Here is a 16,209-nt window from a genome sequence, read left to right on the forward strand (position 1 = left end):
TTCAGCTTTGTATAAAAAAGCGTGCCTAGACATTCTGTTGCTGTGCCCATAACCTAGGCTTAAGGTGCCATTTAGCTCCTGGCTTTTATATCTCAGTCCCTAACATTTCTCGCCCTCTGTTGGATTCTATGGCCTCTCAGTCATATTGTACGATTGCACCATATACTACCCAGTTTGTAAAAGCACTGGTTGGGCTGCAAAGCAGCTTTTTATACATATTCCATTTCCAAACGCTTAAGATGGCTCCAGCCTTGTGGAATAGCCTTCTATTCCAATGTTATGGTGATGCAATTCAACAAGAGTTTGTTTGTTCTTTATTGTGTTTACCACTGTGGGTGCGCATTCCTTTCCAGGCCCCCACCAACCCCGCAAGCCCTTAGTGATTTTACATGCACACACCCAGATCAAATTAGCAATTTGGAGGCATGAGCAATCCGTTTCCATAGAGCCTTATTAACTGTCGCACTTTACTTTGGGAAACTTAATGCTTTAAAAGAACTGCTCTTTTCTGCATCACTTCCCCCCAGTTTGTCAATGAAACCTATCTCCTGTCTCCTGTAATTTTAAGATGGCGATCAGTCTTTTTTCACGTGGTAGCAAAGCAAGGACCCCAATATAGGTACAAACAAGTGGGGTGAAACATTACAGTGCAAAACACGGCAGAATGCCATCCATCCTTCTCTGCCCTTTTCACAAACACTCCATTTCATGTCCATCCACACATGTAATCTGCTTTACGTGTGGCTGCTGAGCATGTATGAAGTTTCCATTGGGCTACTTCCAGTGTCTGTGTATCCCTCTTTAGATTTCCCCTTCCATCTTGTCCTTTGGTGATGCTGTTTTAACTAAGTAAGGACCAGCATTTGGACAACTGGGAACACGATTAGTGTATACAAATGAAGTCCTGCAGCAAAACATTGCATGGGTATGGTTGGTTTCTTAGTTTGCCAAGAAGCAGCAATTCTCTCTCTCTCTCTCTCTCTCTCTCTCTCTCTCTCTCTCTCTCTCTCCATGGTGGGAAGTAAGATTTATTTGCTGTCTTACAAAAGCAAGTCTCTGTCTAGCTGCTATCATTTATTTCTTTTTTTTAAAAAGAAAAAGCTCAGAGCAATATCTGCTTCTTAGGGCTCTTTTGTCTGAATCCGACGTCTGGCCCTTTTGAAGTTTGTTCCTCATCAGTTACAGTACACGAGAGACTTCCCACTAGAATGCTGTTTCACCATCTTTGGTGAAACAACCATCAGTGATGACATTGTATGTCATAAGGTCCGCGAGGACTCATGTGATTGCCCAACATGGTTGACTTAAGAAGCTCAAAATACCCAGACTCTGACATGTTTTGCGCAAAAAACAAAAAACATTTTACAAAAAAAAATCCCAGGGAAGATGGTAGCAATGGCGGAAACCCCAAAATTCTATGTTGCCAGATGTTTAGTTTGCAGAGTGCCTTACTGCCATCCTATCTCTGACTTCTGAGGAATGATTAACAGGAAAAGAAAATGTGTCTCTAGAGTTATACCTGTCTGTGAGCGTGGAGATTGCAAAGATGAATAGGTAGATGGTTCATGTATCTTCTATACTTTTTTTTTTTTTAAAAAAAGGTTTGGATGTTTTAGTGATAACATTTCAAGCATTTGGTATCTTGGTAGTTTAAACACTGTAAGCTGCCTTGGTTTTAATCTATAAACAAAGATGGGATAGAAAAATAATTGGACTAGTAGTAAACAATGCAGCTTGTAAGATAGAACTCTTTGCCTTCATGCCCACAGCTATGAAATGAAGGCTCTGGTGCCTGGCCCCACCTATTGAAATGCTTTTCTGCATTCTTCAGTTAAAATAAAGATGCAGAAATGCATTGTTATGAGTTTGGGGTGTGAGTGTTAAACTGTATGACAGATGTCTCCAATCCCTGGATCCAGCAAGTGTTAAAAGATAATCAAGCCTTCTAATTCCTAGATATAGCCAAGCTAGCTTCCTGGTGAGGTGATGGGTGATTAAGGGGCTCAGCTTGAAATGGCAAAGACAGTGGTACCTTGGTTCTCAAACATCTTGGTACTCAAACGCCTTGGTTCTCAAACACCGAGAATCCTGCACCACAGTTTCTGCTGTGCCTCATTCCCAGAGGAAACACAAACCCTGGTTAAGCACCAGGAACCCCTGGAATCCTGCACTGCTTGGAGGTTGTGCTGGCGTGCAATAATGTAATATTATTGTTTGGGTGCTGAACATACTTTAGAAAAGTGAGGATGAAAGCTGTGCAGTAATATCCATACTTTTTAGAGGGTAGCAGATTCCTTCTTGCTAACTGATAAGTTTTTTTACACTGCATCCATACTGCGGAAGGGCAGGCTGTGAGGTAATTGATGGCTGGTTTCTGATCTGAAGGAGTGTTGCGGGGGGTGGCTGCCGGGGGGAGGCGCTGGACAGAGAGAATCTCCTTGCTGCATTTACCTTTCTCTTTACTTGTGCCACAACTCTTTTTGCTTGCCTGATCCCCTTTTGCACACAATTCTGCCGCACGCAGGAGAGAGAAGAGCACTCTGTCCCAAGTATGAAGTAAGATGCATTTGGGTTGAGAGTGGTGCTGTGGCAAAACAACAACAACAACCACCACCAAATAAGTAGAGCTGGGCATTTATTGAAACCAGTTATGCTCTTTCTCTCTCTCCCCCCCATCCTCTAGCCCCTCCCTAGGCCTATTTCAGAGCTGACCATTTGTGGAACAGGAAACGTCAGAGCTCCGAGCTGCTGCAGCCTGACTGAGTGGAATTATTTCCTTTCAGGCTGTCCCGTTACCTTTTAGTTGGCAGGACGTCCCCGCCTCTCCCTGCTCTGAGCAGCCCCCTTCACTCTCTGCCTCTCCCCCCACTCCTACACTTCTCTCTCTCTCTCTTCACTGCCAAAAAAGTCCATCCTCCGCCCCCTCCTCAGCTAACTTCCTTCCAGCATTTCCTGAGCTGGATAATCCCAGGATTTGTAAAAACAGGGGAAAGGGGAGAGCGAGAGTGAGGGCACTAACTTAGGGAACCCAGCACTTGTTTTTCCTAACATTGTCCAGTGGCTGCAGGGGGGGGGGGAAGAAACCCCCCAGGGGTGTAAAAAGTAGTGGGCTTGCCTTTCTCTCTGTCATTTTGCTCTTTTCCCTCCCTCTCTGTCTTTTTACAAGTTCGTGGAAGAATCATTTTGCAATCTCTACTGCCTGAAGGACCCATCTTGACATACTTTTGATTGCCGGCTTGGATTGGTTCTGGAGGTTCCTGGGACCTGACAGCGAAGGAAGAGGGAACTTCAGCTAACATCTGCCCCATTGCTACCAGTCTCCCTGGAGGCATTGCTTCATCACCACCATCCGCCTCCCTCTTTGCAGAAGCCTCCTGAACTTGGGCTATGATCTCTCTGCTGCTGCCTGCTGGAGATCTCTGCATTGTCCTGACCTCTCCCTTCTGCAACAGAAGCAGCCGCAGCAGCAGCAGCTTCACATCTGGTGGGGATTAATGTGGAGACGTCCAGCTGGAAGTTCTTCTGGACTTTCGATGTGGCTGACCGGAAGCGGGACACGGGCGACGGCGAGGGTCTGAGGGAGTGGGGGAGCTTTGCACTTGTCTGGTGCAAAGCGAGGGGGGTGGGGGGGAAAAGAAGGAGGGGGGCTCTTTTCGGAACCAACTCATGAAGAACAAGGGAGGAAAGCCGAAAGTCAAGAGGAAAGGAGCCACAAACGTCTTCGGCTGTGATCTGACAGACTATCTGGAGAGCACAGGACAAGATGGTAATATTTATTTTTTAAAAAACAACAACAACCAAGGCCTTACTCTTGCTTTCTCTAGAGATGGGTCTATTGCAGTGCCTTTTGAATGGGAGGATTAATTGTCTACAGAAATGATTATCTGGTCTGGATAGGACTTTAGTGCCTTGTTCTGTCAGCGACCAACTAGCAATGTGCTTAGTTCAGGGAAATGTTTTGCTGTGTGAGAGAGAGGAAGATTAACTATTTGCCATCAAGTCTCTTAACTTGAGGCACACAGAGAAAAGATACTTTTCAGTTACTCAGAGGTGGGGTGCGTGAGCATGAGGCTTCAAGATTGCTCCTTAGGATGTGGCCCTTCCGTGTTTCGCAAGACTTTCCCTGCCCCCAGCCACAGGATGCCACAGAAGCAATGGAGACGGGAGACACATCAGTTCTCAGAATAAAGGTTGCAATGAAGATGTAACGGTGGCTCTTAGGCCCAAGCAAGGCTCCCCAAATTTTCTTACTTGTGAGACAAGGATGTGGGAGAAGGATCCGCCAAAGTGGGAGCACAGCAGTTGGTGCTTCTTACTAGAAACCCACACCCCTTGCCTACAATCCTTTTTCTCAGACGAGCATATGATGTGTCAGACCGTGGGAGGTGGCAGTGCCAATCTGCTTTTCAAGCGGACGAGATAGGAGAGAGAAGCAGAGAACATTTCTTAAAAGTGGGCTGGGTGACGCGAAACATATTGCTGGGTCTTTGGAGGTAGAAGGATTCCTCCCACCTTCTTCTTGGAAACTAATATTTGATGAGAAATCGCCCAGGATTTTCTCCCTCCTCTGCCATCTGCATCCACATGACGTTCCCAGTTTAGATTTATTTGGTTTCCTAAAACTCAGACTTTCCGGGCGAGGCGGCTCCTTGAGCAACATTATTAGGGTGTTTATTCAATAAATGTGGGTGACAGTCATTACAGATGCCTCAGAAAGGAAGTGTATTCATAATAAACTAAGGGACTTTGCTGTTACTCAGTGTTGTGGGCTGCCAGAGTACATGACGTTGTTCTCGTGTTTCCTCTCTTACACAGGCACATTATACAGAACATGTGTTTTCCCCCCAGATCAGTCCATCAAGCTAAGCTTAATTCATTTGACAAATGTTCATGGCATTTGTGTCGCTGTGTACATTGCAACTGCTGCCTAAATGCAGCCACTTTTAGGTTGCTGTTTTTCTCGTTTGGCAGTCCATAGCAATATTTCAGGCCTGTTCATCAAGGAACCTGAAGGAAGAACTACAAGGGGGGGGGTCTAAGTTTTCCCAAATCAGGCCTCAGCAACTTGGGATCCACAAAACCAAGCATTGTCCACCAGCCATTTTAAATGTGGATTTACGTGATTTGCCTGCCTAATGCGCTCTTCCTCTGAGGCTTTGCTGCAACTTGGGATTAGAGTCAGGGTCTTTTCGGTTGTGGTCCCTGGACAGCAACACCCACGCAGCAACACCCCAGCCCCATCAGCCAGCAAGGGATGATGGGAGGTATAGTCCAGCTACATATGGAGAGCTCAACATTGGCCACCCTTTGTGTGTGGATAGCAGTAGGCTAGATAGGCCAAAGGTCTGTTTTGATGTGGCAGCTTCCTATGTGAGTATTTTCTAGCTGGCTATGGTTTTTAGTTCTCCGTTGTTGTTTTGTTTGCTTGCTTATTGTTATAATGCATTTCTTTAATGATTGTAAGCTGCCCTAGGGGCTAAATGCGGGGAGAAAAGTGTCTTAATAAGTAAATGTATTGTTTTCTGCGTGATGGCCACCTCCTCCCACCCTGGGTTTTTTGCAGTCTCAGAAGGGCAGCAAATACAGAAGATTTACTGGTCTCTTGTGGGCCACCATAGATGGCTTTGTGGGTCTCCAGTTGCGCTGCCTTGTTCTCAATTCAATGTAGCCAGGAAAACAGAAACAAGAAGGCAGCTTTTATTTATTTTGAAGAAAGGCGTGATGGGATCCTGTATATTCTCCAGCGACTGCAGACTTTGTCACCAGCTTCTTTTGCAAGATGGCTCGGTCTACCAGCGTGGTCTGTTGTGAGGAGCAAAAATGGGCAAAAGTGAATTCCTTTTCATGTTTGCTGAATGGCATGTCCCATTGGCCAGCAGTGTGTGATCTAGTAATGAAAGACTCCATTGTTACAGGAGCCATTAGAAGGATGTGAGTTAGATCATAGGGTGTAGGTTAAATCTTAACGATAACAAGAAGCAGAAGAGATGTGGGAGTTTTTATTCCTTTGTTCTGCGGCAAGGCAAGGAGGTGGAATAATATTAAAGACAAATCTGCTCTCTAGGTAGCTGTGAGGGCAGGCGGGGGTCAGGTGTCACTAGCATGAGACTTAGAAGCCTCCAAATTACCCTAATTGGAGCCCTTGAGTTGAAATGGCGTCATTTGTGATGGGCAACCATCTATCAGGGGAAAGCGTTTGTTCAGACCCCCCCCCACCAAAGGGAGCCAAGCAATAACCTTGAAAGCGGGAGCGTTCTACCTGTTACATCACTTTGCCTCCTGTGTGGAAAGGGTGGACAGTACAGATGGATCTGGCCACTATTTATTTATTTATTTGCTTTTTTGTAAAAAAAGGTTTTAGGATTCCTTTGAGATTTTGTTTCTTCAAGGAGCTGGAACATATGATATGGGGCTAGAGCAGAGGTTTCCAATTAGCTAAGTACTGCGAACCCCCTATTTCTCAAAAGACCAAGCCATGGACCCCCTACTTTGTCTCTGTGGTAGTTTTCGTTAATGTGAATGGTGCCAATTGGACCAGCATTTGGGAACCACTGGGCTAGAGTGTTTCCTCTTCTTATTCAGAGTAAAGCATTCAGATGTGGGGCTCTGTGAGGAAGAGGTGGGGAACCTGTGACCTTCCAGTTATTGAACTGGCACCACCCCTGACTATAATTTATTTATACCCCACCCATCTGGATGGGTTTCCCCAGCCACTCTGGGCGGCTTCCAACAAAACACTAAAATACAATAACCTATTAAACATTAAAAGCTTCCCTAAACAGGGCTGCCTTTAGATGTCTTCTAAAAGTTGGGTAGTTATTTCTTCTATGGGAAGTCACCCCCTTACTTCTTGTGAAAGTGAGTTTCATACCGAAGAGGTACTTTCTTTTGCCTGTCCTGAGTCTTCCACTCAAACCAGTTTCTCCCCTTGATTGAGTTGTGCACTGATACTTCCAGCTCTCATTACGACTTAGGGAAGGGCACTTAGTAGTTCGATGGCTGGGAGAGAGATCCTGACTAAAACAAATGTCTAGATGTAGTCACAGGAAGTGGCTTGGCAGTTCTATACAGCTTTCCTCCTTCTAGGTCATCTCTTAGCAATCACCCTTGGCTTATGTAAAGCAGCAAGGGGGGAGGGGAGAGACTGGGTTGCTAGAACTGCTTACTTTTGGCTGAGATGTCAATCTAACCTCATGCCTGCTCTGCCACTGAAGAGCACAAATGTTGCTTTTGCCCCTACTGCAGAGGCTGATGGGCTTTTCCATGGTGAAACTGTTTGAGGTAAAAGTGGGGCTAAACACAGACTTGTTTCTCCTGCTCTGATGATTGGCAGGTGAAGGAGAAGCGCGACGAGCAGCCTTGTGGAGGCTTTCAGAACAAATGAATGGCACACAGTCATCTGAGCTTTGGTTCCCATGCAGCTACCTGCCTGCATGGCCACTATCATGACTTGCTCACCTGGAATTTGAGGCTCCCATAGCAAAATAGTTTGCTTCTCCTGGATTGCATCCAGACAATCACCACGTTTCACTTTTCTTTGTTTTCTACCTTTCTTTTTTCTCTTTCGTGTGCATCCGTGGGGGTGCACAGAGATTTCTCATGTGATATGTGCAGATCAGCACAGGAGCAGGGAAAGGGGCAATTTCCTCCTTATTGCTGCCAAGCCTAGCATTGAGATGGGAAGCAAAATTAAACCCTCTCTGCTCTTCAGGGAGCCAGTGTGGTGTAGTGGTTAAGAGCAGTAGTCTCGTAATCTGGTGAACCGGGTTCGCGTCCCCGTTCTTTCACATGCAGCTGCTGGGTGACCTTGGGCCAGTCACACTTCTTTGAAGTCTCTCAGCCTCACTCACCTTAGGGTAGTGATAAAGCAGGATATCAAATCCAAACTACTACTACTACTACTACTATTCTTCTTCTTCTTCTTCTTCTTCTTCTTCTTCTTCTTCTTCTTCTTCTTCTTCTTCTTCTGATAATGGTCCTGAAGAGTAGAGAGGGCATTATTTTTCTTGCCATCACAGTGCTGGGCTGGGTGCAGAGTATTAAATGTCTCTTCACCCAGCCCTGCACCATGATGTTACCCACCCTTAAGAATAGCCAAGGAAAGCCTCTTCTCCTCCTTCTCCTTCTCCTAGCAACCGTCTAGTCATTCCCAGGATGTGGAAAACACTGGAATGCTCAGGAAACAGGAAAGAGTGTTCCAATCTGCAATGTTCAAGTGGCCAGGAAACAATGGCGCTATGCTCCTTGCTGCAGCTGCCATTGGTTCAGGAGCCAGAATACTTTATGTTTAAGGTGCTGCCACTGCTGATGCCTCTACACCCTGAGCTGGTGAAATGGGTGAGGATCTGGTGGATCAGCAGAAAAGTCTAGGTGGGCCAGAATGGGCCCACAGGCTGATGGTTCAACACCTCTGCTGTAAAACATGTTCTTACTACATGAAGCTCTGCCCTGCCAAATATTGGCTGCTAGCAGTGTGTACCAACAGAGAAAGCAGCCACTCATTTGGCTGGTCATACATTACAAAATGTATGAGTTACAAAAGGAAGAAGAGAAACCAAAGAATGTGAAAGAGGGTTTCAAAAGTGGAAGAGCCAGAGGTTGGGAAATCTAGAGCGCCTCAAGAAGAGGTCATGATGAGCTTTCCTTTCCCCTCCTTTTTCCTTCCTTGTAGGAAGTGGCTTTTAAGCTGGCGGTTTGAATCCCTGCTACGGAGTGAGCTCCCGTTGTTCGGTCCCTGCTCCTGCCAACCTAGCAGTTTGAAAGCACATCAAAGTGCAAGTAGATAAATAGGTATCGCTCCGGTGGGAAGGTAAACGGCGTTTCCATGTGCTGCTTTGGTTCGCCAGAAGCGGCTTACTCATGCTGGCCAATAAAGCGAGATGAGTGGCGCAACCCCAGAGTTGGCCACGACTGGACCTAATGGTCAAGGGTCCCTTTACCTTTTAAGTACTTGCTGCTAGCAAGATTGGCTTTGAAGTGTAGTTTGGGGTGTTGCGCAGTGTGAAAAGGAGTGTGCACACAACTCATCACAAGCCAGCCTTTTCTTTTTTGCACTTCTGGTGCAAATTATGCGCAAGACAGCAGCTGTGCTGGTAGCCATGTGTCTTGCCCATGGAGGAATGTTAAAATACTCCCTCCCCTTACACACAACAGCAGAAGGGTCAAAGGGAGGCATACTGATTATGCCACAAGTGCATCCACTGTCTCATTTTCTTTGAAACCACATGAACTCCCAGAGGTGTTTCCCCTCACTATTTTAGGGATTTCTTACACTGACTTAAAGTTTTATGATGATTAAAACACCTTGGCACCCCTTCTCCATTGCTTTCTCCTTTAAATGAAAAAAGGAAATTTCTCAGCTTCTTTGCATCCCTTGTGGTAGCAGATACTTTCTCAAGCTTTCTTTTGCAACCGGAGATGGAAACTTTGTCAGTTCCTTTTTAAAAACCAAACAAAAACAAAATGTTATTAATCCCTGACATCAGCAATGTAAACTGGAATTCCTTGTTCTGCAGCTTACACTGGAAACAGCACATTTTTTTCTTGGGCTGCCTTGTCCGCTCAGAGCCAAGCCCACAATTTCTTCCTCAAGCAAAGGGAACACTCTCTGGGCATTTATGCTAAGTCAGGCTTTTAGAATTTGGTGGTTGGATGATGACTGAGCAAACAGACACACAGTCCCATCCTATTCACGTTGGGTCAGAAGTAAATCTCATCTTGCATAGCCTGCAGCTGCAGTTCTGTGTGCATTTACTTGAGAGTAAACTTCATTAGACACAGGGGGTCTTCTTTCTGGCTAACGTTAATAGATTCCTATTGTATAGTTTTGAAACCCAACACTGAATGTAAACTGAGCTCAGCCTGAAACAGTTTAATGAAACATCAAGGAAGAGAAGGAAGAGGCATTCACAGCCGCAAATAGAAAATGGGATACCAGCCAGATTTTAGCACTGCCAAAAAGGATCCAGGGTCTTTGATGGATCACAAACTGAAGGCAAGGCAATGAGGTTACACTGTCTTATAAAATGGCAAATGGCATTTATCACATCAGCTTTTTTGTTAGATAAATTAACTCCTTTTATAAGGTACTGGAATCTGCATTGTAACTTTATTTCACTGGACAGAGAATTGTTTTTGTTATGTTTTGAAAAATCATACAATTAAAGTTTTTATTTTTTAAAAATACTATAAAAAACTATTTCTCTTGAGAATTTTCCAGTTGACATGAATGTTACTCCTGCCAACAACCTTGGCTTCAACAGGATCATTCCTGAGTAGGCTGGACAAATCTTGACAGTTTCGGGTTTCTTATTTTTCTAGTCTTAAGTTCAGTTTGCTTTTTTTTTTTAAAAAAAAAACCTTATTAAAATTAGTCAGCGTTTTAGTGCAAAATTATATTAAATACATATTTTTGCGAACAAAATGAGTCTAATATATGCATTTTCTGTTATTTTCACCATATATACATTTTTAAGGCACACTTTCCTCTTCATATACACATTTTGGCACACATTACTTGGTTGGAAGGGTGCATCACAAAATTCACAGAAGTGCAAATTTCAAAGTATCGCTGTGCTTTGGTTCTCATATTGTTTCAGAAAGTGTGAGTTGGGCAGTTTCGCATTAGGATTCAAACCAAACCGAATTTCTCCTTCATCTCTACTCCTAAGTATCCTCTCCTGTGCTGTGGAGCTCAAAGGGCACCCTGGTTTTCTAGAGAACTTTGGACAATGAACCCAATTCAACAACACCTGGGATGCAAGTGATTGAAAGCTCACAGCAAACACAGCTGAAGATAAGTTAGAGTACAGTAAGCCCACAACCTCTGCTGGTGTTATGTTCTGGGAAAAGCCAAAATCCTGTATAGTCAAAACACATTGGGTGCAATGGTGGGTTGGACAGCCAATGTCTTTTTTCCCTGGAAGCCCACCCCTTTTCCGCCCCCCTTTCTATTTGTTTCTATATTTTTTGCCAAGCATGTAAAGCTGGCAGAAGCCTCTAAATTGTGAGTTTACTGTACATACTTGTGCCTCTTGTGTGGTGGTGATGGCACTGGAGAAAGCTTGCCTCTCCACTACTATTGCACCCTCAAGTAGCCACCCAGCAAAGCTATTTAGAGTACTTAGTGGGCTGGTGAAGTCTGGCCCTAAATTGGGATTATCAGGACGGTCAGAAGCCTTCAGTTCACAGACTTGCAGTGTGCTTGAGGATTAACTCATTCAATGCTGTCCCAGTATTGCTGCCGTAGTCAGTATGGTTTCAGAGGAGGTTTCTTGAGCACCATCTAAGCATGCTGTAGGAGAACTGTTTTGGCCATTGTGGCCCCCATACTGACTATGGACATGAAGAATCATTCTCTGTTCCTAGAACAAACTCTCTCACTCACATATAGAAGAAAGAATGCTAAGGTTCTGTTGGCATAATTATAAAGTATAAATTAGGGGCATTGGTCAACTGCCACATGTATTGGGGAGGGGGCGCACCAAGCTTTTTCTTACCCAGTGCTACAAATCCCTTAATATTAGAGAATGGGCCATAGCTCAGTGGTAAAGCATCTATTCTGCATGCAAAAGGTTCCAGGTTCTATTCCTGGCATCTCCAAGCACAGCTGGGAAAGACCTCTGTCTGACATGCTGGAGAGCTGGAGATCACCCTTCCCCGATCTGGTGCTCTCCAAATGCTTGGGACTGCAACTCTCATCAAGATTGCCAATGGTCAGGGATGATGGCGGTGTAGACAGTATTGAGTTGGATGGATAATTGGCCTAACTCAATATAGAACAAATTCCTATGTACCACCACAAATTATTTATATGCCATCCATCTAACTGGGTTGTCCCAGCCACTCTGGGCAGCTTCCAACAAATTATAAAACATCAAACTTAAAAACCTCTCTATACAGGGCTGCCTTCAGACGTCTTCTCAAAATCATGTTGTTATTTATCTCCTTGATAACTGATGGCATGGCATTTCACAGGGTGGGTGCCACCACTGCGAAGACCCCCTCTGCCTGGTTCCTTGTAAGCTCACTTGCAAAGGGAACCACCAGAAGGTTCTCGCTGCTGGACCTCAGTGTCCGGGCTGAATGATGAGAGTGGAGATGCTCCTTCAGGTATACTGGGCCGAGGCCGTTTAGGGCTTTAAAGCTCAGCACCAACAGTCCCCTGTGTGACTCATAACACGATGAAAATATTAAAGCTGCCCTTGGTTTTTGTTTTACATATGAGGAGCATAACACTTAGTGTCAGAGAAATGTAGGAAAATATCCAGGTCTCCATCTATTCCTCTGCAAACGTTCCCTAGGAGAGATCTTGAAATCTGGGCATCAGGCACACGTGAGAAGGAAACTGGGTTTTCATGCTGTTTGCTGCATAGTTTGTACTTTTGTTCTTTGTTCTGCCAAACAGTGATACTTTCTGTGGAGTCTGCATTTTGATTTGAGGAGAAGCTCTCTTTGAGCCAAACTCCAAACCTGCTGTCCAGATGTGAATTTGGGTTGTCTCTATCGTGGCTCCCCCCTCCCATAACTGCATGCACATGCCTGTATTTTAATAGACTTTTTGACAGAGTGATATGTTCTTCTCTGGATACATATGTGTACGAGGGAGTGAGTGCATTTTGAAAATTTTCCTTGTGTACATACGTCATCGTTGTATTGGCTTGTCACACAAATAAGGACAGAGAGACTTAAATTTAGTAGGTAGCCCAAAGTGCACTCAGCACAGTTACAACACACATAGCGATAATGTTTTAATCAGGCGATCATGCCAGGCGACTGAAGAGGAAAGAAACACACCAAAATAAAGCCACATGTCTTCAAACATTTTTCTGCCCCTCTCTTACACACAGAGCTTCAGTTAACTTCCTGTCTAGAGCCAGGTATGTAAAGCTTTGGAGAAGCAAGGTTGGCTGAGCAGCAGACCCCTGCTACTGTTTCTCTCTTAGTCTGTCACTGACTTAAAGCTGAATTTGATCTGTGCATATTGATAACATCCCAAAACCTGGAGACCAAGTCCTGTGAGGAACAGCTGAGGCAGCTGAGTCCTATGAGGAGAAGAGGCAATTCAGAGGTGATGGGATAACCATCTCCAGAGATTTGAAGGGCTGTCACATAAATGGTAGAATGAAATTTGGGGGGGGGGGTTGCTGCTTCAGAGGAAAACCTGAACCAACGGGTTCAAAGGACAAGAAAGAGGATTCTGACAAAACGTCAGAAAGACCTTTGTGATGCTATGAGCTGCTCAGCGGCAGAAGAGACAGCCTCAGAAGTTCACTACTTCTCCTTTGTTAGAGTCCTTTAAGCAGAACAATGTCAGATAAGCCATGGCAGATCAGACTAGTGGCCCGGCTATTCCAGCATCCACTTCTCCTAGTGACCAACCAGATGCCTGTGGGAAGCTTGCAAGCAGGACCCGAGTGCAACAGGACTCTCTCCCTCCTGTAGCTTCCAGCAACTGGTATTCAGAAGCAAACTTCCTATGGCAGTATGAGGCAAGGGCTGAATGATCACCTGGCAGGGATGCAGTAATAGCAGAGTTCCTGCACTGGAAGCAGGTTTGTCCAGGTGACCTTTGAGGAACCTGCCAGCTATGAGTCTATGGCCTGTTTGATTCCATGCTGATTGCCTCTCCTGCTCCCCAATTCATACTGTGGGCAGTATAGGGGCTGAGTGTTCAGTTTTTGCATTATAGTGCTACAGCACCAGGCTCCACACAGGCTATGCAGCATGTGGCACAGTCAGCCCTAAAACTTCATATGTAGCACACAGTGGTGGTGTTTCAGGCTAGGGGCGCTTCTCCTGCAGCACAATGTCCAGCCAGGCCTAGACTGGAGGGCCATGACATGGGGCTAGAATGGGTGAGAGTTCAGGGGAAACTGAAGGCAGAGGGTGCACACCTACATTTGTGCATAACCTGATCCGAATCTCAGCTCCACCCATTCCTGGATACTTTAAAGTTTAAGGAACATACAGTGAGGGGGGAAAGTATTTGATCCCCTGCTAAATTTGCCCGTTTGCCCTCTGACGAAGAAATGACCAGTCCATAATTTTAATGGTAGGTTTATTGTAGCTGTGAGAGACAGAATAACAACAGGAAAACCCTCAGAAACCCAGAAGACAAAAGTCAGAGATTGATGTGCATTATAATGAGTGGAATAAGTATTTGACCTCTTTGCAAAAGATGACTTAGTACTTGGTGGCAAAACCCTTGTTGTCAATTACAGACGTTTCTTGTAGGTGGCCACCAGGTTTGCACACATCTCAGGAGGTATTTTGTCCCACTCCTCTTTGCAGATCCTCTCCAAGTCAGTAAGATTTTGAGGCTGATGTATAGCTACTACACTAAACCTACCATTAAAATTATGGACTGGTCATTTCTTCGTCAGAGGGCAAATGGGCAAATTTAGCAGGGGATAAAATAGTAGAGCATAGAATCATAGCATTGTAGAGTTCGAAGGGACCTAAAGGTCATGAGACTCTTAATCTTCGAGTCGTGAGTTTGAGCCCCACGTTGGGCAAACAAATCCCGCATTGCTGGAGTTGGGGCTAGATGACGCTCTTAGTCCCTTCCAGCTTTACAATTCTGTGCTTCTAGGAGTGATAGGCCCAAGTCCACCCAGTGAGCATCATGGCTGAGTGGGGATTTGAACTTGGGTCTCCCAGGTCCTAGTCCGAAACTCTAACCCAAACATCAAATGATTGCTCTAGTAGCTTGGTGTTTCTTTGGCTTCTCTTTTATTTAATATTTAAACTAATATGTTCTTGCATATTTGGGTTTCTATCAGATATGCAGAACACCCTCCTCCCCCATGCTTGCGAGGCCAGTTTTGCCACCTCGCTGGTCACCATGGTGCCACCCGCTTCACTGTTAGAAGGAACGCTATGTGATGAGCAAAATGTCCAGGCAAATGAGTCCTTATTTATAGAACGTAGCAGGCTGCAAATAGTGGCATATACTGAAATAAGCACGGTCTGTAGGCGTAGACTGCGGTAGATGCTGGCATACGTGCAAAATATCTCTGTAAGTTCATATATGTGGCTTTCTTCTTGCTGGGCAAAAAACAAAGAACAAAATCTGGCTTGGCTGTTTGAGCTTTTAATAAACTGAAATTGTCTAGCTTGAGTGTTTGCTAAAGTTGGAGGCTCAGGATAGTTTTAGGCATTCTGGCACTCTAAGCTGGGCTTTCTGTGAGCCAGGGTTCCCTGCAGTTCATTCCTGGTAGCTGTATTTGTGCTGCGGAACAATGCTAAACCAATAAAGAGAGTGCATCTGAGCATACAATCATAGAATTGTAGAGTTGAAAGAAACCCCTGAGGGTCATCTGGCCCAACCCCCCTGCAATGCAGGGATCTCAACTAAAGCATCCATGCACAAGATTTTATTATATATTCTCTCTCTCTCTCTCTCTCTCTCTCTCTCTCTCTCTCTCTCTCTCTCTCTTTCTCTCCTAGCCCCATTTGCATATCTTTTGCCTGGAAGGGGACAAAATGTGTGCGCAATATGCATATTCAAAAGCTACAAATATTTATATGACTATGTAGGTGTGATTGAATGTGAACTAAGTAATGCATTATAATAAGTGAAAAGTTTTATTTGCAGTATTTGGTCTTTACTTTCTGCTGCATTAAGAGGCACCCACTTTTGAAAAACGTGCCGCTAAGCAGCCACCTACATTTGCCTGGTATTGAGGGCAGGCCCTCAGAAGGCAAATGTGAGGATAAGTTATTTGGAAAGAAAATTATCTGCAAGGCTGAAGTTCATAAAAATTAACCTGTACGCATAAAAAAAATTACACCAGTTAGGCAGCATCTAGGCATACCTTCAAACAGAAGCAATGCAGATTTATGGTGTGGACTGACCTTTGCTTATCCCTGCTCCTGTAACACACAATACCTGCAAACCCACCCAAACTATCCTCCATCTGATCTTCTCATTCTTCATCCTGCCTTTCCACTTTGTCTTATGTTTTTTCAGTATCTTCCTTTCTTTCCTACTCAACATTACTACTACTACTACTACTACTACTAGTAGTACTGTACTACTACTACTTTACTTAGCTGAGAAGGTGGCAGCAGGGTGGTGGCTGCATATGTAACTGACAAGGGTCGGCCAATCAGCACTGTCCACAGCCTTGCACTGAAAAAGGGAGAGGTGGCTTTATGACTCACACTAGGAGCAGCCAATCAGTGCTGTGCGAAACCAGCTTCTGC

The 16,209-nt window shown here is 44.8% G+C and overlaps 1 protein-coding gene across 1 annotated transcript in view; it reads left to right on the plus strand.

Moving 5' to 3' along the window:
- Positions 1–3,645: 3,645 nt before the first annotated feature.
- Positions 3,646–16,209, plus strand: part of ARHGAP31 (Rho GTPase activating protein 31) — an 89,335-nt gene continuing 76,771 nt past the window's right edge. The window contains exon 1 of the mRNA XM_082221537.1: positions 3,646–3,766. Within this exon, the coding sequence (XP_082077663.1) occupies positions 3,667–3,766 (100 nt within the window). The 5' untranslated portion in view covers positions 3,646–3,666. The remainder of the gene's footprint in view (positions 3,767–16,209) is intronic.

The sequence above is a fragment of the Podarcis vaucheri genome (genome assembly GCF_965113315.1).
Source record: "Podarcis vaucheri genome assembly, chromosome: 4".
NCBI lineage: Eukaryota > Metazoa > Chordata > Lepidosauria > Squamata > Lacertidae > Podarcis > Podarcis vaucheri.